Source organism: Thermobia domestica, chromosome 1 (assembly GCF_964235325.1).
Source record: "Thermobia domestica chromosome 1, izTheDome1.hap1.1, whole genome shotgun sequence".
In the NCBI taxonomy this organism is placed as follows: domain Eukaryota; kingdom Metazoa; phylum Arthropoda; class Insecta; order Zygentoma; family Lepismatidae; genus Thermobia; species Thermobia domestica.
In genome coordinates this window covers 272,206,525-272,233,256 of record NC_137454.1, presented here as the reverse complement: position 1 = coordinate 272,233,256, position 26,732 = coordinate 272,206,525, and the positions used below count along the sequence as shown (strand labels likewise).

Here is a 26,732-nt window from a genome sequence, read left to right as displayed (position 1 = left end):
AATCTAGCTCCAACCACATGTTGTGAAGCATATCTGGTGTGATGGAGTTGATAGCATCACTGATGCGTTCTTGGAGATCGGGTAGTGGAAGTGCACACACTTTGTTCTTCACAAATCCCCACAGAAAGAAGTCACAAACAGTGAGGTCAGGTGATCTTGGTGGCTACTTGTAAAGAACTTGATCATTGACTCCAGAGCGCCCTATCCATGGGTTTGGGAGGTTCTCGTTTAGAAACCTGCGTACAGCACGGTGCCAGTGTGGCGGCGCTCCATCTTGTTTTAGAACGAAGTCATCTATCTCTGCATTACTAAGTTGCGGAAACAACCAGTTGCGTAGCAATGCTAAGTAACTTTCACCTGAAATTGTTTGTTCCTGAAAGAAGAACGGACCCTGCACGCGACGCTCTGATACTGCACAAAAAACATTGATTTTCGGTGAGTCACGTTCCACGTTTACAGTTGCATGTCGATTCTGGGTTCCTGATATCCTTACATTGTGTCTATTCACCTTTCCACTTAAGTGAAATGTCGCCTCATCGCTGAAAATGATCTTCGTCAGAAAGTTTTCGTCGTCCTCCATGAAATTTTGCATAGTCTCACAGAACTCACGGTGCTTTACCTTGTCTTGTGGGTATAACTTCTAAAACAACTGCAGTCGGTACGGGTAACACCGCAAATGCTTGCGTAAGATCTTACTGTTGTTTGTGGCATCTGCAACTCTGTGCTAGTTTTACGTGTAGACTTCTCTGGGCTGTGTACGAAGGCTGCTCTTACGCGCTCCACAAATTCCTCGGAAACTGGACGTCGCCTTGAATGTCCTTTTCTTTGATCACAAATGCACCCCGTCTCAATAAACGTTCTATGCAACTTCACAATGGATTTCTGTGTGGGTGAATCAGCATTAATCTGTCGTTTGAAATCACGCTGCACTCTCATAAAACTGCTTGTTTTTGCAAATTGTAAAACGCACCAGGTTCGTTGCTGTGGGGTGGACGCCATTTTCGATGTTACAGCCCTCTAGCTGCCGTGGTCAGAACTAGGATTCTGAAAAGATAGATGGAAAAATACTTTGAGTTTACTGAGCTCTGTACAAAATTTCATGTAAATATTCAATTAAATGTTAATTATATGGCACTTTAAAATCAGGCACTATTTCTGTACTCACGCTGTATAAACAGTTATTTCCAACATCGTGTCATATTTATAAACAAAATAGTTAAACAAAGCAGAAAGTTATCACAAATCATTTGGCTTATAAATGTTAAATGAAATGAAATGAAATCTTTGAGTTTTACGTCCCACGCTTACGCCGGTTAGGCTAAAGGAGACGGTGATGACGAGTAATGAATGAAATGGTGGAATGAAGAAAGTGGGAGGAAACGGGAGAACCCCGAGAAAACCCACGCACGCGGTGTTTGTCCACCACAAAGTTCACATGGCAAGGCTGGGATCGAACCCGGGACCCCAAGCACCAGAGGTGAACGCTCTACCATTGAGCCACCGCGGCCCTTTATTAATGTTAAGACAAACAATTCAAATAGCAGCTACATGAATATATATTATTCTGTTGCATTTCTCCAAGTATAGAGCCGACCGCTCCAATCTAGCATATCTCCCTGACCAATTATAAGGGCAGTGAGGTCCTACATTTCTTCTCCTAAACAGTTTAACTCATACATGTGAGACAGTTACTAATATCATAATAGGAATCCTATTTCGAGTGGATAAATTTAACAAATAGTATTCAATTTTTGGCCTAGCTTCTTTTCGATATTTGAGTAATAACTTTAGGTGTACTTATGCGTCAGATCAAGAACCTCTGAGATTTTCAAGAACAATAACAAGAAAGCAATACCCAACTAATAACAACGAAATTGTGTCTATGAGAAGGAGGTCATACCAGATATTTACGAAATTCATAGCCAAATCAATCATTTTCACTTCTTTTAAACAATTAAGTACTCGAGCGAGCTATTCACAGACCCCCAAACAGGTAACTTTTGTGTTGCTTGCCAGAAGACTTGATGAAAAAAAAATTAAAAAGTCTCAAAACGAGTACAAAAAATATAATTGCACCAAATGCTTTTAAAAACATGTCTAGAGTTTTATTCCGTTGTCTTAATTATTAAATTTTTTTTTTTAAAAAAAACTAAAATCAATTTAAGGATCTACTGGACTTCGGCGCGAGTACTGGTGTCAGAAAAAAGGGCGCGAGTACTTATGGATTAAGGATGAGACACAGAAGTAAGTAAGTAATAATTACACTAAATCTATTTTGATTCACACTGGAACTTTCACTGTACGTATATACCATGATAATTTTATTTGAAATTTAGAACTAATTTTAACTATTTTATTAGGAGATGTGTTCTTACAGTCTGAAACAGTGTTCAAGATATTCTCAAAATCAGAGTCATGAACTTCGAAACTATTATCAGTGGCAATACTACTGAATGCACGAGTTCTTTTTACCGTAGTTTCGTCCTTGGAATGTATGTTCGTCTTCCTTGCGTGTTACTTAATGTGAGGTTTCTCTCAACAGAACCAAACCTTAAATTAAGCTACAATTTCACTCTTCTTTTCGTCTACTATCTTGAACGTTCCCAGATTTAGTTGCCCATTCCAGTGTGGTCTTTGGTCATCGTGATTTTAAAAATGGATGAATAGTGGAATTATCTAGTTCTTCTCATCAGTAATTCATTAAAAATTTATACGGTCACTTTTTCTTTTGATTCAGTTACAAATTAAGCTCAAGAACTTGGGGTCACTGTGCTTTAAAACTGCTGTACGTTCTTTGATGAAGGTCGATTTCCAAAAATTACCATTTTCCGTGTGTTTCGCGAATGCTTTTGTGCCTACCGAATCCTACAATTCATTTAATTACAAAAGGATCAAAGACCAGTCAAAAAGTCGGCTATGATAGTTTCACTAATTGTAATATGTTTAATTCGGAAGTTTAATTCACGTAGGATTTCATGCAATATCCATATTAAAGTAATGTTTTAAATTACTTAAAATTCATTGTGATCGAATATCCTTGAAAACATCAAATACCTTGACTAACTAATCTCGAATAGTAGTGAGATGTTGGTTTCACTAATGACATAAATTATATTCCATTTATGATTTCCATTAATGATTTTTTGTTTATCAGCTTCTGAAATATCTTAATAACAAAGCTACATGTTTTACGGCACATATAAAAATCATCATCACTTGACTGTCATCATTTCTCTGAGACAGCCCCACGATGTCTTTTGCTATTTCAATCTTTGTGAATAATAAACTTGATATTAAAATCATGTGGTTTTAATAAAACTTTCATGATCACAAAATTTCTAATTTGCCTAAAGTGGTTTGATATTTTTTTCTAGATTCAAACTTACTCAGATCTTGAACTCACTATTATCATTACTTGAAGACAGATTTTGAAGACTCATTATTATCTCATACAAAAATTTCGCGTAGAAACTGAAAATATCAAGAATTTCGAATAATCGGTGTCGATTTTGGGACTATAATGTTCTGAATTGCCTATACATACAATATCAACAGTAAATCAACAGTAACGTTTTCAAAACCATTATTGCGTTTACATTGCATTCTTACTATTCTGTGTCGCTAAAGGCGATACAATACCACATATATATTGTAAAAGGCAGTGGCAAAGGAACTTGGCTCATTCATCCTCATCTCAGCGCTTTTTGAGGCTGACGAACTTGGCTGCACTTTTTGCACCTCTGGTGTTTTTGGACGTATGTAGTTTACCATGGCAATATCGTATATTGGGATTCTCATATTGTGGCATATTGTTGGATTTAAATTTAAAATTGTAAATTTTTAAAGGAGTCATAATGTGTTACATGCAACATTACTTCCCAGGGCTCTCCCACCGGGAATCGAACCGAAGACCCTATAGAAGAAAGGCGCACATGCTAGCCACTAGAACGGCGGGGAGGATTTTTTCTATTAAATATCTGTCAGAGAGTTATGTCCAAACGAGATTCTAATTCACTTACCCGAACTACAAAATCACGATCGCTAACATCTCATTTTTCATTACCTAAATACGACGGGTATTAACAGGGCCCAAAACCCTTGCTGCTGAATACTAGCTGCTACATCACTAGACATGGCTGGTGTTTCAATACACTTAGTTTTCTCTATCTTTCTACATTGCGAAATTACGGAGATCATTACATGACGCGCATGTTGCGCAGTTTCATACTGCCTCGGGTATTCCTTCCAATGATATACACCTTTCAAATAGCTTGTTATCTCAATTATATTTGCCACCAACATATCCTAACTATATATAAAATTACATGAACTGACATAAATTAATGGGGTGCTTCCGGTTGACGTGGAAAGTTGAAATGATGAGGGGCGATGATGAATTTCCCCATGTTATTTAAATAGGTCTTTTTTTTTTTTGTTTTATAATCTCATGTTTTAGGAACTTGGAATTGGAATAAAAACTTGAAATTCGGTATGCTTGTAAGTTTTCGCTAGTATTATCTAAGTAAAACAGTAAAAGTAAACAATTTTAATTTTAGAGTGGTATTATGAGGAACTGAAAAATCTTTCCCACGTCATTTATAAGGGACACAATTTACACCCGAAAGTTATAGGCACTTTCCTGTAGGGCTACAATGATTAAATTTGACATGATTCTAGCTTTTCGGGACTAACCGACAGAAATAATCCCAAAAGTGAATATTTTTAATTTTTAGGGAGTCTAAAGAGGAGATGAATTTCCCCATGTTATTAAAATGGGCCTTTTTTGGACATATAAAATCATATTTTAGGTACTTGATATTGGAATACAAACATGAAATTAGGTATGCTTGAACGTTTTCGTTAGTATTACCTAAGTAAATCAGTAAAAAGAAAAATTTCCAACTGTAGAGTAGTTTTATGGGGAACAGAAAAACCTTTTTCATGTTATTTATATTGGACGTCTTCTACACCCCAAAATGTTTAGGAAGTTGCGGCAGGATTAGAATGATGAAAATTAGCACGATTGTAGCTTCCCGGGACTAACCTACAGGAAAATTGCTAAAAGTGAATATTTTTAATTTTTAAGGAGTCTAAAGAGAGATGAAGAAATCCCCATTTTATTTAAATAGGCGTTTTCCAGGGATTCAAAATCTTATCTTTTAGATAGTTGAAATAGGAAAAGAAACTTGAAATTCGGTAGAATTGTGAGCTTAAGAGGTGTGAGGAAGTAGGCCGAGCAAAGGCGGGGATGTGGGTGGTGAACCCCCCCCCCGGTGGGCTAATTCAGGAGATATGAATCGCAAAGGCACGAAATTCACGAAGTTGATGAAAAGGCTGATACGTACGAGATTCGCACATTGTTCACAGATAGAGGCACGAAGCATCGAGAACATTTTTACATAACGACTTTGGTAATCATAATATAACTCGTGTTACCAATATATTTACCAAATCGGTTACATTTTGTTGCTAGTCTAACATAAATTCGAACAATTGGATTTCTGATTCCTTCGAAAACTCCATTAATTCTAAATATCCTCACCTCTACATTCTCTTACTTATCAAATTAATTTCAATATCTATTTAATACCAATGACTGCAATAAAGGAAAAATCTTCACCAAAAAAAGAAAGAAATATTGGTTTTCCTTGTCTGAGTTTCCAACCACGAAATTTACGGCAGTATGTACGTGTCTTAGCCCATGTTTTTAAAAGTTAACTGATTCACAGAACGTGCCTCATTATCTTGCTTAAGTATGTTTGTCGAAAAAAATTAATAAATGATTAAGTTACTTTTTATATGTAACAGTGAAATCCGTCAGACAGTGAGCTATAGCTATTCGTGTCTCTATCACACAATTTTCGAGAAACAAAAAAAAAAAAAATAGAATATAAAAATATATTCAGATTCGTATCTTAAAACAAAATAAGTAATGTCTAGGGTAATTAACTTAATAAACAGGTTTATAACTCAGGGTCTTATCTACATACGAAATCATAACACATGAGTTACATCTACTAAAAGTTTATTTAGAAAAAAATGATAATTCTATGTAATATCTTTCTTTAAAAGTGTATCAGAAATACCTGTTGGGTATTCTCTTCTCTAATTCCTTAATTTTTCTCTAATTTTAGTAAACTTTATTAAGCTAAGATTTCTCTAATTATGTGCCTGTGGCAGACAGAAGGGTTAGGCCTCACTAAAAGCGTCCTCTGTCAACCTTAACTTATAAAGAGCATTGACTCACTACATCAAAAGCCCTGGCCTACGACCCTATTTCGTGTACTCCCTTAAATAGGAGATGCACCAGAAGGATATGTATCTAAATACTTATTATAGGGATTAGGTTGGTAAGAAGAATGAGTTGGCCTTATAGTAGCGAAACATCCTTAAATAGATCTGGCAGGTAAAGGTTAGATAAGAACCATACTCCCTGAAATAGGAGATGTGATTCAAAAAAAATCTAAAAGCTGTCAGTAGCCTCTCACGAGTCTACTTCGAGGGATCGAACCCAGGAATCTGAATTCAGAGCATCCATAAAAACCAATGTGTCCTGCAAGAGGAACAAATTACTGTATAACCGACCAAAACCGTATATAACTTCAGTTTTGAACACGTACTCGAAAATTCTAATATCAGGGAATTGTTAATCTAAATGGCATATCCACCTAAATATGGAATGAAGCATTTCAGGGATGAAATCCTGTCCCTATTCTACAGGGCCTAATTACCTAGCAAAAAATCTGTTTCTTGAATTAATATAATAATTTTTTTCTATATCCCTTCTTCTCACAGGACCTCAGTTTAGTTCAAGAAAGAAGCCCCTTAAAAATGAAAACTTACTAGAAGGTAGAACCTAATATAGCTCATGCTTTCTGCCCTATTTAAGACTCAGAGAATCTAACGAGTCTAAGCAAGACCTCCGTAATACTCCCCCTCTCTTTACTTGGTCATAATATTCTCTTACTGGGAGAAAAAAGTTACCGTTCTATAGATTACATTTTGGAGACTGTTCGAAGTCTCCCCCAAGACTGACGGTCAACTGACCCCTTCCCTGTATAATTTTCCGTTTATATAGGAAAGCTATCATATCATAAGCTATGTAGGAAAAAGGAGTGTTGGGGAGCAGGGTGTTCTCCTACCAAAAAGAAGCTTTCTCTCAATACTTTAAAACTGTTATTCTCTGAAACAGAGTTGCTATATAACTATTCTTTTTATTAGATGTATTTTTTTTGTAATAGCTGAAAATAGAAATAATATAAATATACATAGTAAATATAACAATTACGTTTACATACTATTAATAATAATAGTACTTAATCACCCAATGCCCAGATCTGGATTTCTTAACCTAATAATAATAATAACTTAAAATATATAAATCAACACCAATATACAGATATAAAACAATATATAAATTTAAAAGCATTATTTAAACATAAAAACCAGCAAATGATCCAAAAGTGTCCTTGCAACTACTTATTACTAGCTTTCACTTATTTTACTCGCACACTGAGAAAAAATGTATGTGGCACACGAGAAAACGTGGGTTACGTGTGTAAATCCTGTAGTTTTTGGAGTTAACGTACACTAAACATATAACTGAAAAAGTATATTTTAAACATACTTTCCGTATAAGTGTTCCGAATAAACGTACTTTCTGCACGAACGAAAGAGCTGTATGTAGGTGGTCAGGATCTCACATACAGATGGCCGTATGTAACTTATAGCTGACGTATTTAATGTACGGAAGACTGTTAGATGTCAGACATCCTGCAATGACATTGTGTAACATCTAAGCGGGAAAGAGGGCAGTACGTATGTAGCATATGGATAATGTATGTTAAGTATTGAGTTCTGTAGTAAACATAAGGATCTCGTACATTTGTACACTATACCGCTGTCCGGATAACGGACTTTTCTCAGTGACTTTAGCTCGTTTTTCTATTAACCTAGAACGACAGAGAGATGAACACAGAAACAACGAGAAGAGTTTAAATTCCAAAGGCTCTTCCACCCGGGACCCCATACACCAAAGGCGCACGTGATAGCCAATAGACCAACGAGGAAGGCACCAACTCGACCACTCGGACGATTGACAACATTATCACTATGTTAATGATGTGCTGAATAACGGAATCGTTGCCGATTTCTGATTGTAAGGACAGTTTTTTCGCCAATGAAAAACTTTCCATAGCAAATTCCTTAAATTTCATACTCAAGCCGTTAAAGGGTATCTCCGTGGAGATTTTCGAATCTGTATTTCATTAAGAAGTACCTAATGGCTATGGACTGTCCCTTAAAAATTTCCATAGTACATTCCTTCAATTTAGAACCTTTTACTTACAGAAGTCATTACATAAGGTAGGTATCATTATGCAGAGTTTGAAATCTCTGACTCATTTGGAAGCACCTAATCAATGACGAGTGAGTAAATGAACCGATCTCTGTTTGAGTAGGGACAGTTTTTCGCCCATAGAAAATCCCATAGCGCATTCCTTAAATTTCGGACATTTTTCATATTCAAACCACTATAAGCTACCTTTGTGCAGACATTCACATCTTCATCTCATTGTTAAGTACCTAATGGGTACGGACAATTTTTCTCCTATAAGAAATTTTCCATATCACATTCGTCAATTTCGGACTTTTTCCATACTTAGGCCATTGTAAGATACCTTTATGCAGAGTTTCACGTCTTATCTCATTCGGAAGTAGGAAATCAATGTGATGAGTGAGTGAGTGATTGTCCTTATACTTGACTAAGGACAGTTTTCACCCATAAATTTTTTCCATAGCACTCCCTTAAATTTCGGATATTTTCCATACTCAAATCGTTATAAGGTATCTTTATACAGAGATTCATGCCTCTATATCATTGGGAACTGCCTAATCAATACTATGAGTGAGTCAGTCAGTGAGTGAACCGATTTTTGCTTGGCTAAAGACAGTTTTCACCCATAAAAAAATTTCCTTTAGCACATCGGGCCTTTGCCATCCTCAAGTCATTATAAGGTACCAATATACAGACTTACGTCAATATTTCATAAACAATTAGGTTACGTTAATATTTCATAAACAAGTACTTAAATAATGTGACGAGCGAATGAATGAACCGATTTCTGCTTGACTAAAAACAGTTTTTCACTCATAAAAAATTCCCGTAGCACATTCCTCACATTTTGGACCTTTTTCAGACTCAAGTCATTATAAGGTACGCTTATCCAGAGTTACGCGCCTCTATCTCATTGGAAACTAGCAAATCAATGTGATGAATGAATGAATGAACCGATTTCTACATTGTTAAGGACAGTTTTCATCCATGAAAAATTTCTCATAGCACATTCCTGACATTACGGACATTTTTCACACTCAAGTCATTATAAGATACCTTTATGCAGAGTTTCACGTCACTATCTCATTGGGAACTAGCAAATTAATGTGATGAGTGAGTGAATGAGCCGTTTTCTGCTTTGCTAAGAACAGTTTTAGCCCATGTAAAAATTCCCATAGCACATTCCTCACATTTCGGAATTTGTTCACACTTATGTCATTATAAGGTACATTTAGACAAAGTTTCACGTCTCTATCTCATTGGAAAGCACGTAATCAAATTGATGAGTGAGAGGACGAACCTATTATGTTTGGCTTAGTACAGTTTCTCGTCCATAAAAGAATTCGCATAGCACATAAATCACATGTTGAACATTTTCTATACTCGAGTCATTATAGGGTGCCGCTATGCAAAGTTTCACGTCTGTATCTCATTGGGAAGTACCTAATCAATTTGATGAGTGAGTGAGAGAAACGATTTCTTGCTTAGCTAAGCACAGTTTTTTGCCTATAAAAAATTCCCATAGCACATTTCTCACATTTCGGACTTTTTCCATACTAAAGTCATTATGGAGTATTTTTATCCAAAGTTTCACGTGTATACCTCATTGGGAAGTACCTAATCAATTTGATGAGTGAGTGAGTAGAAAGGATTTCTTGTTTGGCTAAGGACAGTATTTTAAGCATAAAAATTTATCATAGCACATTCCTCATATTTCGGGCTTTTTCCATACTCAAGTCATTATGGAGTACCTATATGTAAAGTTTCACTTCTATATCTCATTGGGAAGTACCTAATGAATTTGATGAGTGAGTGAGTGAAACGATTTCTTGCTTGGCTAAGGACAGTTTTTTGCCAATAAAGTTTCCTATAGTACATTTCTCACATTTCGGCCTTTTTCCATACTCAAGTCAATGTAGGGTAACTTTATGCTATTTTGCACGTCTATATCTCATTGGGAAGTACCTATTCAATTTGATGAGTGAGTGAGTGAAACGATTTCTTGCTTGGCTAAGGATAGTTTTTGCCCATAAAAAAATTCCCGTAGTTCATTCATCAGATTTCGGACTTTTTCCATACTCAAGTCATTATAAAGTACCTTTATGCAAAGTTTCACGTGTCTATCTCATTGGGAAGTACTATCTAATAAATTTGATGAGTGAGTCAGTGAGTCAATGAGCCTGAAAACTGCAAATGTTAGGGGTCCAGTACTCAAATATGGTTCAAGGTAGGAATGCGAGATTTGGCATATGCGTACATCTGTCGGATATCTCCTCAAATGCTAAATTTCATGTTTCTAGAATCGTTTTTACAAAGCCTCGAAATCGGTGATTTTGCCCAAAACTCTTGTTCGTGTATAATATGCTTACGGCAGTGCAGGCCAGTTTTCATTTTCTTCGCGGAAATTGGGTGCCATGATTTGCCGTGCATGTTGATTACAAATCAACTATGTCACTGTAGGAGATGTTGTTTCAACAATGATCAACAAAAGCTGTGTTATCACGTTATATTGGTATACGATTCCCTTTGATGCATGCGTTTTATATTTATCATGTCGTTGGAAACAATGTAAGCTTCACAAATTTTCACTGTAACAATATTCACTGTAAAGACGAATTTGTTCCCATCTACATTATCAGCCACACTTTGTTTTCCGGTGGCGGAAATTGCATTTCATTTGTTTAACGATTATAATCCAGGAACACTGGGATTGGTGAGATGTTTGGTGGCACTAAGTTGATACTACCGACTTGTAGCTACTTATTGTTCCCTAAATGTCGAAAAGTTCGAAAGTTTGAGGACCTCTTTGTGGTAGTGAGGAAAAATTCTGCCTGCTTGTAAGTATTACCCCTACGATATTTCAGAGCCTTAGGATATTATCTTCTGTTCTGGCAAGGTCTCTGAAGTTTGGAAAATTTGTTAAAATAAATAGGAAATATCTAATTTTTAGAAAAAAATCAATAGAATCGTAGGCCCTTTCGCGGTAGTGCGGAAAATTTGTACCCACATGTAGATATTACCTATGCGAAATTTCAAGGAGGTGCAACAGTTTGTCCTCTTGGATTTTTGGATTTTTGACTTCTATCTTTGGTACATGTTTTGATCTTAACGGGGACAAATAGCCTCATTACCGACGTCTCCATTAAACCCGAATCAATCAATCAATCAATCAATCAATTGTTGACGATGATAATATTATAGGAAACTATTGTATATTGTAGCAAATAGAGTCTATTTTAGGAAATTGTACGTACCTTCTCCAGCAACTGATAAGGTAAATGATGTGGAAGAATATTCTGGAGTGGCAGAAATATATTTATCCATGAAGAAAGCAGAAACAATCGACAGATATAAAATGCTTCCAATTATCCATGGAAATATAAATTCTCTTTGTTCCTATAAGATAAAACATTCACAATGTGATATTAGTATATATTCATGGACTTTGATACTAGTTTTAGCCTTCCAAACTATGATATGTTAAAGAATAATACAACGGGTTGTTGGCCCGTTCGTCCTCCGATTGACTGTCGCCAGATATCAGAACAAAAATAGTGAGAGATATTGACAAGCGGTTTTCTGCAATCGATTTAGTGTGCAAAGAATAGGTTCCATCTCCTCCGTTAAGCCTCTATTAAAACCGAAAGTGGTTTATGTTTGTCATTTTCATACACCGTTTTCAACGTTTATCGCCATAGACCGAAAGTGGTAAGAGATGGTGAGAAGTTGGTTTTTGCAAGTAATTCAGTGTCTCAACATTATACCAAAACCAGAAGTGGTTCAAATTTGCTATTACTTTTGGTTTTAATACCGGTTTCAAAGTTATGTCCATAAAACAAAAACGGTAACAGACAGCGAGAATCGCTTTTTGGCAGTCCGCTCAGCCACTCTAGGATAGTTTCACGTTCCTCATTAAGGCACTATTCTAAATTAGCCGTTTTCAGTTTCATCGTTTACCGCTGCATATTGAAAAGGGCAGCAAATAGCGAAAAGCGAATTTTTACAAGAGATTTATCGTCTCAACATGATTATCGACAACACTCTACCAAAATATGAAGTACTTCAAATTTATTACAACTTCCGATTTCAATACTGGTTTGTATAGACCAAAAACGGTAAAAGATATCGAGAAGGGGTTGTTAATAGATTCAGCTTCCTTCTTCGTTAACCATGTGTACAAACTAAAACTGTTTCAAATTAACTACTTCCGGTTTCAAAATTTATTGACCACTTCCGGTTTTAAAATATATCATCATGGAAACGGCAGTAGGTAGCAACAAACGGTGGTATGCAATTGATACAGCTTCTCAAGTATATATATATATATATATATATATATATATATAATATATATATATATATATATATATATATATATATATATCATTAGAACTCGCATAAACCGGAAGTGGTTGAATGTACTAGTACTTCCAGTTTCAGATATTCATAGAGGAAACATTTAAGACATATAAAGAAATGTTTTTCTGCATAGTATAAATGCATACTTGTCCTAAGAACAAGTTCTATCTCCTCCCTTAACCGGCTATTCAAACCATAAATGGTAGTTTAAATAAGTGGACTTTTGCTTCAAGTTTTATTGCCATAGATCAAAAAACAGTAAGATATAGTGAGTAATAGCATCTTGATATGGATCTATCAAACTCCGTCTGTGAAACAGGATCTATCTTTGATTTTATTACTCTTTATAGTATACATGTACTATTTCATGTTTCATTATTGAATTTTCAATTTGTTCAACAAGCGAACCGAAGTGAATGAAATTGTACACAGCTATTGCAGATGTAAAATAAAGGAATATGGGATTCCTATTTTCTTCGAAAAAACGGTTGCGTGGGGCGCGGACCCGTCTAAACCTTTGGTCACGAAACATCAAAATTGCTGGTAACAGTATGTTAGATGTTTGTAAAGGACATGATAAACTGGAACGAAACTTAGTGTATGTACAACACGCAAAAATAAACGAATACGGTTTCTTTTATTTTCAACTGAAAGACTGTTTAGGGGGCTAAAGCCCGAAGCAAAAATTTTGAAATTTGACGCTCAAACGCCAAGTAAAGGTGAACAGAAGTGAATGAAATTGAGCACAGATATTGCAGACGTAAAATGAGGGAATATGTGTTTATTATTTTCATGGGAAAAACGGTTGGGTGGAGCACGGACTACTCCAAACCTTTGATCACAAAATATCAAAAATGTTGGTAACAGTACGTGAGATGTGTGTAAAGGACATGAAGAATTGGAACGAAAGTTTCTGTACGAATAACACGTAAAAATTAAACGAAGACTTGTTTTTTAGTTTCTATAGAAACATGGTTTTGAGGGGCAAAAGGCTCCACCAAACTGTTTGATAGTTGAAACGCGAGGGGCAAGAACAAGTGAACCGATGTAAATGAAATTGTACACACCTACTGCAGACGTAAAATGAGGGAATACGGGTTTGGTATTTTCCTTAAAAAAAAAAAAGAAAAAAGAAAATGGTTAGGTATGATATACACTCGTCCAAATCTTTGATCACGAAATTTCAAGGGTGTTAGTAATAGTATGTCAGATGTATATGAACGACATGCAGAATTGCAACGAAAGTTAGTGCGTGGACAGTATGCAAAAGAAAAGAAATACTGGATTTTTATTTTCTGCGGAAAACTGTTTTAAGGGGCAAAGCCCAAAATCAAAATTTTGAAAGTTGGCGCTCGAAAAGCTAGAACAAGTGAACTGAAGTGAATGAAATTTTCAAAGGTATTGTAGACATAAAATGAGAGAATACGCGTTTCGTATTGTCCTAGAAAAAAAACTGTTGGGTGGGGCAGGGTCCCCGCCAAAATTTCAGCACGAAGTACCAAAAATGCTAGGAATAGTATGTTAGATGTTTGTAAACGACATGAAGAATTGGAACTAAACTTTGTGTATCGACAATACGTAGAAAATAAACGGATACAATTTGTTATTTTCGGTGGAGAAACTGTTTTAGAGGGCAAAATTCTCCAACCAAAATTTTGAAAGTTGACGTCCGAAAAGCGAGAAAGAGTCAACCGAAGTGAATGAAATTGTAAACAGATATTGCAGAGGCAAATTAGGGAATGCGGGTTTCGTATCTTTTTGGAAAAAAGTGTTGGGTGAGGCACAGACCCCTCTAGACCTTTGATTACGAGATATCAAAGTGCTAATACCATTATGTAAGATGTTTGTAAAGGGCATGAAGAATTGCAATGAAACTTAGTGCATGGACAACACGCAAAAAATAGACAAATAGAGTTTTATTATTTTCTGCGGAGAAACGTTTCAGGGGACAAAGCCCCCACTCAAAATTTTGAAAGTTGACGGGCGAAAGGTCAGAGAAAGTGATCCGAAGTGAATGAAATTATACACAGGTATTGCAAACGTAAAATGAGGGAATAGGGGTTTCGTATTTTCCTGAAAAAAAAAAAACGATTGGGTGCTGCACGCATCCCATCAAATGTTTGATCAGGAAATATCGAAAGTGCTAGCAACTATGTGTCAGATGTTTGTTAAATGATATGAAGCATTACAACCAAATTTTGTATATCTATAATACACAAAACCTAAACGAGTACGGGTTTTACATTTTCTGTGGAAAACCGTTTTAAGGGGCAAAAGCCTCCACCCACAAGTTTGAAAGTTGAAGCCCTAAAGACAAGAAGAAGTGAACCGAATTAAATTAAATTGTTAATAGGTATTAGAGAGGAAAATGAAGGAATACGGGCTCCGTATTTTCTTCGAAAAATAGGTTGACTGGAGCACGGATCCGCAGAGACCTTTGATCACGAAATATCTGAAGTGGTAGTAACAGTATATCAGATGCGTGTAAAGGACATGAAGAACTGCAACGGAACTTAGTGTGTGGGCAACATGCAAAAACTATAACGTTGTTTTCTTTATTTTCAGAGTTTTTTTTTTTTTTTTTTTTTTTTGCAAATGCCCAACTCAAAATTTTCAGTTGACGCCCGAAAGGTCAGAGGAAGTGAACCGGAATGAATGAAATTATGAAGAGATATTGCAGACGTAAAACGAGGTTTCGTATTTTCCTGCGAAAAACGATTGGGTGCGACACAGACCCCTATAAACCTTTGGCCATCAAATATGAAAAGTGCTAGTAAGAACATATGGAAGGTGTAAAGAATATGAAGAATTGCAACGTAACTCTGTGTATGGACAATGCCCAAAAAATAAACGAATACGGTTGTTTCATTTTCAACGGAAAGACAGTTTTAGAGAGCAAAAGCAACCACCCAAAATTCTGAAAGCTCACGACCGAAAGAAAACAAATTGAACCGAACTGAATTAAATTGTGCACAGATATTTTATTCATAAAATGAGGAAATACGAGTTTCGTATTTTCCTGGAAAAAGCGGTTAGGTGGGCCACAGACCCATCCAAAACTTTGATCACGAGATATCAAAATGCTACTAACAGTATGGCAGATGTTTGTGAATTACATGAAGAATTGCAACGAAAGTTTGTGTATGGAAGACAGACTTTCTTTTTCAACTGAAGAACTGTTTTATGAGCAAAATCCCACACTAAAAATTTTGAAAGATGACGCCCGAAAGGCAAGAACAAGCAAAGAGAAGTGAATGAAATTGTGCGCAGATATTGCAGACGTAAAATGAGGAAATATGGGTTTCATATTTGCCTGGAAAAAACGGTTGGGGGGCAATGACCCCTCCAAACTTTGATCACGAAATATCAAAAGTGCAAATAACACTATGTCAGATGTGTGTAAGGGACATGAATCATTGGAATAAAACTTTGTGAATGGACAATACGCAAAAAATAAGCGAATATGAGTTTTTTTATTTTCTGCGGAGAAATTGTCTTAGGAGGCAAAACGACCCATCCAAAATTTTGAAAGTTCACCCCGGAAAAGCAAAAAGAAGTGAACGGAAGTAAATGAAATTGAGCACAGATATTGCAGACATAAAATGAGAGAATACGGGTTTCGCATTTTCGTGGAAAAAACGGTTAGGTGGGGCACTGACCCCTCCAAACCTTTGGACACAAAATATCAAAACTCCTGGTAACAATATGTCAGATGTGTGTAAAGGACATGAAAAATTGCAACGAAACATTGTGTATCGACAATACGCAAGAAATAAACAAATACGTTTTTTTTTTTTTTTTTTACTTTGTGAGGAGATTTGTTTTAGAGGGCAAGAGGTTCCACCAAAAATTTTGAAAGTTGACACCTGAAAAGCAAGAACAAGTGAACCGAATTTATTGAAATAGTATAAAGGTATTGCAGACGTAAAATGAGTGAATACCGATTTCCTATTTTTTTTTTTTTTTTTTTTTTTTGGAAAAAACGGATGGTTGGGACAGGGAACCCTCTAAACATTTCACCACGAAATATCAAAAGTGGTAGTAGAGTATGTCTGATGTGTTTAAAGGACATGAACAAATGCAACGAAACCTAGTGTATGGACAACACGCAAAAAATAAAAGAATACGTTTTCTTATTTTCAAATGAAAAATTGTTTTACGGGGAAAAGCCCACACCCAAAATTTTCAAAGATGACGTCTGAAAGGCAGGAAGAAGTAAACGGAAGTGAATGAAATTGTGCACAGATATTACAGACGTAAAATGAGGGAATACGGATTTTATATTTCCTTGGAAAAAACTGTTGGGTGGGGCACGGACCCCTCCGAACTTTAATCGTGAAATATCAAAAGTGTTAGTAACACTATGTCAGAAGTATGTAGAGGACATGAAGAATTGGAACGAGTCTTTTTATATGTACAATACGGAAAAAATAAACAAACACTATTTTTCTTATTTTCTGCAGAAAAACGGTTTTATGGGGAAAAAGCTACCACCCAAAAATTTGAAAATTGACGTTAGAAAGGGAACAACAATTTAAACGAAGTGAATGAAATTGTGCACAGGTATTGCGGACGTAAAGTGGGGGGAAATGGGGTTCTGTTTTCCCGGAAGGAACTGTTAGGTGCTTCAAGGACCCCTCGAAACCTTGGTCACGAAGTATCAAAGCTGCTAGTAACAGTATGCAAGATGTGTGTAAAGATTATGAAGAATTGAAACGAAACGTTGTGTATAGGCAATACGCTAAAAATAAACGAATAAAAATTTTCTATTTTCTGCGAAAAAACGGTTTTGTAGGACAAACGCCAGCACCCAAACTTTAGGAAGTTCACGCTCGAAAACCAAAAAGAAGTGAACCGAAGTGAATGAAACTATGCACTCACATTGTAGAGTTAAAATGAAGGAATATGGGTCTAGCATTTTTCTGAAAAAATGGGTTGGGTGGGACACCGACCACTCCAAAGCTTTGATCACGAAATATCAAAAGTGCCAGTAACAATATGTGACATTTGTGGAAACGACATGAGAAATTCGACTAAACATTGTGTGTGGACAATACGCAAAAAATAAACAAATACGGGTCTTTTATTTTCTGCAGATAAACTGCTGCATGGGGCAAAATCCTCCACCCGAAATTATGAAACTTGAAGCCCGAAAGGTAAGAAGAAAGTGAATGAAATTGTACACAGGTATTGCACACGAAAAATGAGAGAATACCGGTTTCATATTTTTTATTAAAAAAACGGTTGTTAGGGAACGGACCCCTCTAAAGCGTTAATGACATAATGGTAAAAAGCCCCTACCCAAAATTTTTAATGTTGTTGCCGGAAGGGCAAGAACAAGTTACTCGAAGTGAATGAAATTGTGCAAAGATGTTGCAAACAAAAGGTGACGGAATACGGGTTTCGTTTTTCCTGGAAAATACGGCTGGGTGGGACACGGACCCCTTCAATCTTTTGATCTCGAAACATCAAAAGAGGTAGCAACAGTATGTCAAAATTTTTAATGTGTGTAAAGGATATGATGAATTACAACAAAATTTGTCTATCGACAAAAGGAAAATATAAACTAATGCAGGTGTTTTTTGTTTCCTGCGGAGAAACTGTTTTAGAGGGCAAAAGGCTTCATACAAAATTTTTAAAGTTGACACCCAAAAAGGAAGAACATGTGAATGGAAGTAAATGAAATTGTACAAAGCTTTGCAGATTTAAAATGAGAGAATATGGGTTTCGCAAACCATTTTCTTGAATAAAAGGTTGGGTGGGGCACGGACCCCTCGAATCCTTTGATCGGGAAATGGGCTAGTAACAGTATGTCAGATGCGTGTGAAGGACATGAAGAATTGGAAGGAAACTTAGTGTGTGGACAACACGAGAAAAATAAATGAATACTCTTTTTTATTTTCTGTGGGAAAATAGTTTTAAGGGGTAAAAAGCCCTTACCCAAAATTTTTAATGTTGACGCCGGAAGGGCAAGAACAAGTTACTCGAAGTGAATGAAATTGTGCAAAGATGTTGCAGACAAAAGGTGACGGAATACGGGTTTCGTTTTTCCTGGAAAATACGGCTGGGTGGGTCATGGACCCCTTTAATCTTTTGATCTCGAAACATCAAAAGATCTAGCAACAGTATGTCATATGTGTGTAAAGAACATGAAGAATTGCAACGAAATTTTGTCTATGGATAACAGCATAAATGAAAGAGTACGCGGTTATTTTCAACGGAAAAACTGTTTTTGGGGCAACCCCCTCCCAGAATTTTGAAATTTGACTGCCGAAAAGAATAAGGAGTGAACCGAAGTTAATGAAATTGTAGACATAAAATGAGGGAATACGGGTTTCGTATTTTCCCTCAAAAAAAAAGGGTTGGGTGCCGCATGATTCCCTCAAAAGCTCTGATCAGCAAATATCAAAAGTGTTAGTAACAGTATGTCAGATTTGTGTAAAGGACATGAAGAATTGCAACGATATTTGTGTATCGACAATACGCAAAAAATAAACGAATTCGGGTTGTTTGCTTTCTGCGGAGAAACTGTTTTAGGAGGCAAAAGCCTACATCCAAAATTATGAAAGTTGACACCCAAAAAGAAAGAACATGTGTACCGAAGTGAATGAAATTGAACAAAGCTTTGCAGAGGTAAAATGAGAGAATACGGGTTTAGTATTTTCTTGGATCCCTCTAAACCTTTCATCACGAAATATCAAAAGTGCTAGTGACAGTATGTTGGATGTGTGTAAAGGACATGAAGAATTGAAACGAAACTTTGTGTACGCGCTACACGCAAAAATAAATGAATACGGGTTTTTTATTTTCAACTGGAATACGTTTATAGGAGACAAAAGCAAACCACCCAAATTTTGGTGGTTGACGCCCGAAACGCAAGAACAAGTGAACGAAAGTGAAAAAAATTATGCACTGATATTGCAGACGTAAAGTGAGGTAATACGGGTTTCGTATTTTCGTGGAAAAAAAGGGTTGGATGGGTAACGGAATCCTCGATTATCTTTGATCAGGAAATATCAAAAGGGCTAGTAACAGTATGTCTGATGTATGTCAAAGACATGAAGCATTCGAACGATACTTAGTGTGTGTACAACACGCTAAAAATAAATGAATACGGGTTTTCATTTTGTTTGGAAAAATAATTTTAAGGAGCAAAATCCCCTACCGAAAATTTTTAAATATCATGCTCGAAGGCAGGAAGGATTGATCCGAATTGAATGAAATTTTGCACAGATATCGCGGAGGAGAATTGAAGGTTGTTTCCTATTTTGTTGAAAAAAAAAACGGCTGGGTGGGGCACGGCCCCTCAAAACCTTTGATCACGAAATGTCAAAAGTACTAGTAACTGTATGTCAGATCTTTGTGAAGGACTTGAAGAACTGCAACGAAAATTTGTGTATCGACAATACGCAAAAAATAAAGGAAATTGGGTCTTTTTATTTTGTGCGGAGAAACGGTTTTAAGGTAGGGATGGCCACATTTTTTCGAAAAACACTTTTTCGAAAAATGGCTTTTTCGAAAACGAAAATTTTTTCGAGAAACATAAAACGAAAATTTTTTCGAATAACGAAGAATTTTTCGAAAAACGAAGAACGAAAAAAATCGAAAGAGAAGGACAAAGTTTGGAAATGGAACACGAAGGGACGAAACGAAAGTGAAAAACGAAACTAAAGAGAAATTTGAAGTTGCGAAAGAGCAACATTTCCTACCCTGCCTAGTTTGATTGAAATTATAAACAAAAGAAAAGAAACGTATCATTACATACAGATAGGCTTTAATCCTGGACTGAAATTGATCGCTGATGCGGCGTGTTCTAATCGTAATAGCTATTTGAGATTGCTTTCAGCTAGCTATCTCGTACTCGCCTTTGCTGATACGGCTCGTGGTTTCATATTCGCTGTGACTGAATATTTTGGTAACAATAAAGTATTGTTGTTTAGAGAAAGGACACGTGTCCTACGATATCAACACTTCTGATATATTTATTGGCCTAGTGGGAGAAGCATTAGTTCGTTATGAGGAATACCCAACCGACGTTCATTATATCAGTTACCAACGCAGAGCTTGTTTCGAACTATATAAGAGAACTTCAAGAAGAGATATATTTTCGGGAAGTATTTACAACGGGAAAGTCGAATGTATGGGAACATTTCACTCTTGAAAAAGGAGGTGTTTCTTCAAAATGCAATTACTGTCGAAGTATTATCCACAATCGAAATTCAACGACTGGCTTGTGGTACCATTTAAGACCACGACACGTTTGTGTTATACAGGAAACATCAAGACAGCAGTCACTGGAAGAGATTATTGAGGCCGAGGGTGATCCAGAGATGGAGCCACAAAAGAAACAGAGGTAAGTGATTGTGCATATCTATTGGTGTCGTTTGAATCTTCTACTCCCTCCCCGGGTGGGGTAGATAAGATTTATTTAGAGGACACTCTATTTAACACTCTTAGGGTTAAAATAAAAAATAACCTGACACGAACACACTTAGTGGACTATTTATCTTTACACTCTTGTAACTTTTAGAATAATATAAAAAAGGCTGAAATTTTGTTACAAACTAAGGATGCTACAGTATCACGAACATCCACAAAGATCCAAATGTTTTAGGCTTCTATAATAGTAATAAATAATAACATGGACGGAGCATGCACATCCACTGTACATTAGTGTTACTATGATCATGATATGATTTATTTCAAATAAATAGGTACAAAGTTGTCATCATAAGTATTCTGCCGTTAGTGGCAAGTCACTTGCCGCAACTGAGAAGTTTCCATGCTCCTTAGTCTTCACGCAAGGGATTGAAAATTTCACTTTTTTCCCGAAAGATTTTATTTCGATAACTGCTTGGATGAGTACGAGTATCATATCCAACAACATAGAAGGTTTTCAACGGACGTAAAGATCATAATGCAGTTTAACAGCAATTTGATATCTCAAACTGATCTGGAGATATGATACAAATTGGTAAAGTCTGCAACACTGGTTAAAATTATGTAATTGCAAGAATTTATTGTAATTACAAGTTCCAAAATCTGTTTCAGTATGTTATAAAAGCAAAGAGGATCAAGATACATTACACACAATCCCCAAATACGTCATTTTTAGGAGTATCACTATCAGTATTCACGATTTTCATATCTCCTGAACGATTTGAGATATCAAATTGCTGTAACGGCTCCGAGAAGTTTACGTCTTTTGAGAATCACCTACATGGTTAGACGTTCTGTTTATGTAAGAATTTTTTCGAAAAAAAAGTCTAATTTTCAATTTCTTGTATTCATTCGAAATAAGCCATGGTCACATAGAATTCGACACTAAGGTATTTCGGGTTTGCATTTCACTGTCCGTCTCACTTCTATTCATAGACAGATCCAGGGGAAAATGTTATTCACCTCCCTGAGTTTCACAATCACCAGTGCTGCAAAAGTCGGTGAGAGAGAAAACAGAATCTTTCACTGCCTTCTTTCCTCACCGTTGAGTTCGTCCTGAATCCACCTCTGCTTTTGTTACTACTATTATCAGATTTCTGAAGTATATATGCTTGTCATATTGCAGCGTCCGTAATTTACAACACTGAATAACAAATTTCTGTTGTAAGTTTTCGTTTAATATTTAGATTTGAAATATATAATAACATGGCATAGTGGCGTTAAAAATATAACTTTATATTGTGTTGGCAAAACTATTAATTTGTTGATACTGCAGAGTTTGTTAGACATAGTTTCCTTGTCGTTATTTGCATCTTACAAAATTCCAGCCATTTTTATCAATTAGTTTTAAAATTACATGGGCGTATCAAGATAAATTGTCAATCTCAAATTTTTATACTATAAATTGGAGAAGTTTCATATAATATAAGCCTAATTAATAATTTTTTTCTTAAATGTAAAATCTCAAATGATTGTTGCGTTTCCTTCTTTTAACGAGACACAAAATATTTTTCAAGTGAAAAGAAAACATAAATAGAAGAATCGCAATCTAGTTTTTATTTTAAACTTAGCACCTTGCACATGTGTTCCGATGAAGAGGAGGATATTGCTTTTAGTTTAGCGTCCTACTCAGCTATAGAGAAGTGAACTCAGCGTAACATGAGATACAAACCACTTGAGCTCAAGCCTGGAATCGAACCCGGTCTCCCGAGCCGAAGTCGCATACGCTAAACATATAGTCACGAGGGACCTCGAATGAGGCTGCGTAATTAAGGGAGATGCTAATGAGCAAAATAATGGAATTAAGAAATTTAAAGAAAAGGGAAGAAGGCCACATGCACGGTGTTTATCCAGCAAAAATCTATACAATTAGCGACGACGCAAAAGAGGGGAAGGGGGCAGTTCTTTGATGCAACGCTACGCCCCGACTGTCGCCTACAGATCTATTGTAATGTAGGCTAAACAATATCAGGATTGTTTGATAGTCCCAAATTCATCTGTGCCTGAGTGGTTGATGGAAGATAAGAGTCCCCAAAACACAGTTTCAACATAACTAGAAATAAAGCTAATTATGAATATTTATTAGTGTTTATTAGTGATTGAATAAATATTTAAAACATAACTTTGAACACTTCTGGTGTAAGTTGAAAGCACTTTTTTAATTTTCTACTTTATTTTCTCGGAAACAAAGGTAAGCAAATATTTTTTTTCCTAATTCTGTATCGAAGCGTCGCTTCTCCCTCTGTGCCCCTCAGTTGTATAGAACTATAATTTTCGGTGTACAAAACATAGATACCCCACCATCACCAAACTTTTCTGTCCCTCTCTTTGCACCTTGAAGAAATTAAAGCTGACGTAGTCACTGATCTTATACTTAACATTCATTATAATAGACGATTTTTTTCTAATAGTCAACTCAAAGGTTGGTACAGAGATTGCCGTAGTTGCGAGCAGTAGTTTTGAATATTTGATAGCACGAAGTAATTATCGACTAGTACAACGGTTTTCAATGTTTTAGTTAGTGGCAACATGGCCACATTGAGTAGGGACCACTGGTTGAGTCAAGTTTATTAGCAGTGATTCTAGCAATCAGTCTTCCTGTAGCTTACCACTGATATATGACTCGTCAAATTTTCTTCTGATTTAGGCGCTATTTGTAAAAACGAGGCGCCAACTCAGAAACTACTGGCAGGTAAAAATTAGTAATACTAATTTTTAAAAAATAGCTTTGCGATCGGGACTTTTCGTGAAACTTCTATATATATATATATATATATACAGTGGTGGATCCAAGAGGGTTATAGCCCCCTTGACGCTCAGGTACACACTGGATAAAATGGGAAAAAATGAAATGAAATCTTTAAGTTTTACGTCCCACGTTATGCCGGTTAGGCTAAAGGAGACGGTGATAATGAGAAGTGAATGAAATGGTGGAATGAAGAAAGTGGGAGGAAACGGGAGGGCTCCGAAAAAACCCACGAGCACGGTGTTTGTCCACCACAAGGTCCACACGGCGCGAGCTGGGATCGAACCAGGGACCGCAAGCACCAAGGGTGACGCTCTTTCACTGAGCAACAGCGCGAGCGAGTGAGACATTTTCTCAGGTCAACATGTTCTCTCAAATTATGAAGTATTGACTGTATGCTATACAACTTTCATATACATGGCTTTTCTGCTCTTTTGAGTAATGCTCAGCATTTCCGTTCTTCTGAAAACATGATTACATAGAGAATCTTCCCTCAATAGTCTTCACAAGACTGAAAATGTGCAGTGGTTCTGGATAATATTTTGTTTAAGTGTTTGTTTCAGTCTTCTACTGCTTTATTTGTTCGATTCCTGTGACTGCTACAATTCCAACTTTGCGGAGAAAAATTTGGATTTTCCAGCCATTGCTCCGTAATCATTGAAGACTTCGACTCTTCATCTAATCGGATAGCCTCCATGTTGATCAACAAACCATCAGAAATATACTCTACGGGACTAGTGCCAGTGTTGCACACATCCGGACGTGACTGCGAATCTCTTTAATCTTGAGATTAGGGATGGCCACAATTTTTCGAAAAACAGTTTTTCGAAAAATGGCTTTTTCGAAAAGGAAAAACGAAAATTTTTTCGAAAAACGAAAACCGAAAATTTTTTCGAAAAAACGAAAAACGGAAAATTTTTCGAAAAAGCAAAAAACGAAAAAAACGAAAAATGAAATTTCCGAAAATCGAAAAACAGATTTTTCGATAAAGGCCATCCCTATTTTAAGGGACAAAAGCGTCCAAGTAAAATTTTGGAAGTTGAATCCCGAAAGGTAAGAACAATTGAACCGAAGTTAGTAAAATTGTGCACAGGTATTGCAGACGAAAATGAGGGAATACGCGTTCCTATCTTCCTGTAAAAAATAGTATTAGGGTGGGACAGGGACCATCGAAACCTTTGATCACGAAAACAGTTGGTCAGATATGTGCGAAGGACATGAAGAATTGGACGAAAATTAGTGTGTGGAAAAAGTGCATAAAACAAACGAATACGGGTTTTTTAATTTTCTGCGAAAAAAAACGAATTTAGGGGGTAAAGCCTCCACTAAAATTCTGAAATTTGATGACGGAAAGGTCATAGGACCTGAACCAAACTGAATGAAAATGTGTACAAATATTGCAGAAGTAAAATGAAAGAATACGGGTTTCATATTTTCCTCGGAAAAAAACGGTTGGGTGCAACACGGTCACCTCCAAGCCTTTGATCATGAAATATCAAAGTGCTAGTTACAGTGTATCAGATGTGTATAAAGGACATGAAGAATTGCAACGAAACATTGTGTATCGACAATACGCAAAAAATTAACGAATACCGATCTTTCTTATTTTGTGCGGACAAGCTGTTTCAGAAGGCAGGTGGATCCACCCAAAATTATGAACGTTGACGCCTGCAAAGCAGCGACAAGTTTTCCGAATTGAATGAAATTGTACAAAGGTATTGCAGACGTAGAAATGAGCGAATACTGATTTCGTATTTCCTTGGAAAAAACTGATGGTTCTGGCACGCACCCCTCTAAACCTTTGATCACGAAATATCAAAAGTGCTAGTAACAGTATATCGGATTGTGTAAAGGGCATGAATAAATCCAACGAAACCTAGTGTATGGGCAACACGCAAAAAATAAACGAATACGGGATTATTATTCTCAACTGAAAAGTTGTTTTACGGGAAAAGCCTGCACTCAAAATTTTGAAAGATGACGCCCGAAAGGCAAGAGCAAGTAAAGGGAAGTGAATTAAAATGTGCACAGATATTACAGACTTAAAATGAGGGAATACGGGTTTTATATTTCCTTGCAGAAAACGATTGGGTGGAGCACGGTCCCTTCAAACTTTGATCACGAAATATCAAAAGTGTTAGTAACGCTATGGGATATGTGTGTAAAGGACATGAAGAATTGGAATGAAGCTTAGTGTATAGAAAATTCGAAAAAAAATAAACGAACACGGGTTTTTAATTTTCTACCGAAAAACGGTTTCCTCGGGGGAAAAGCCCCCACCCAAAATTTTGAAAGTTGATGCCGGAAAGGCAAGAACAAGAAACCGAAGTGAATGAAATTGTGCCCAGGTATTGCGGACGTAAAGTGAGAGAATATGGGTTTCGTATTTTCCAGAAAGGAATGATTGGGTGCCTCACGGACCGCTCCAAACCTTCGCTCACGAAATATCAAAGGCCTATTAACAGTATGCAGGATAAGTGTAAAGTTGATGAAGAATTGAAACGAAACTTTGTGTAAAAAATAAACGAATTCGAGTTTTCTATTTTCTGCGGAAAAGTGGTTTTGGGGGGCAAAAGCCATAAATCAAAATGTTAGCAGTTGACGCTGGAAATCCAAAAAGAAATGAACCAAAGCGAATGAAATTGTGCATAGATACTGTAGACGTAAAATAAGTGAATATGGGTATTGTATTTTCCTGGAGAAGACGGTTGGGTGAGGCATGTACCCTTCGAAATCTTTGATCACGAAATATCAAATGCTCTGGTAATAGTATTGTCAGATGTGTGTAAAGGACATGAAGACTTGCAAGGAAATTTTGTGTATGGATATCACGCAAAAAATAAACGAATAATC

General features: G+C 36.3%; 1 protein-coding gene across 5 annotated transcripts in view; it reads right to left on the bottom strand.

Annotated features, from left to right (window-relative positions):
* The window catches only part of LOC145661059 (uncharacterized), a 970,674-nt gene that overhangs the window by 89,855 nt on the left and 854,087 nt on the right, over positions 1 to 26,732 (bottom strand). For 4 of the 5 annotated variants that reach the window (XR_014126881.1, XM_081726498.1, XM_081726502.1 and 1 more), the window contains one exon: positions 11,590 to 11,731. The exons of the other annotated variant lie outside the window; for it this stretch is intronic. Coding sequence is in view for 3 of the 4 variants with exons in the window: in XM_081726498.1 (XP_081582624.1) it covers positions 11,590 to 11,731 (142 nt within the window). In the remaining variant the exon portion in view is untranslated. The remainder of the gene's footprint in view (positions 1 to 11,589; positions 11,732 to 26,732) is intronic. 5 annotated transcript variants of the gene reach the window in all.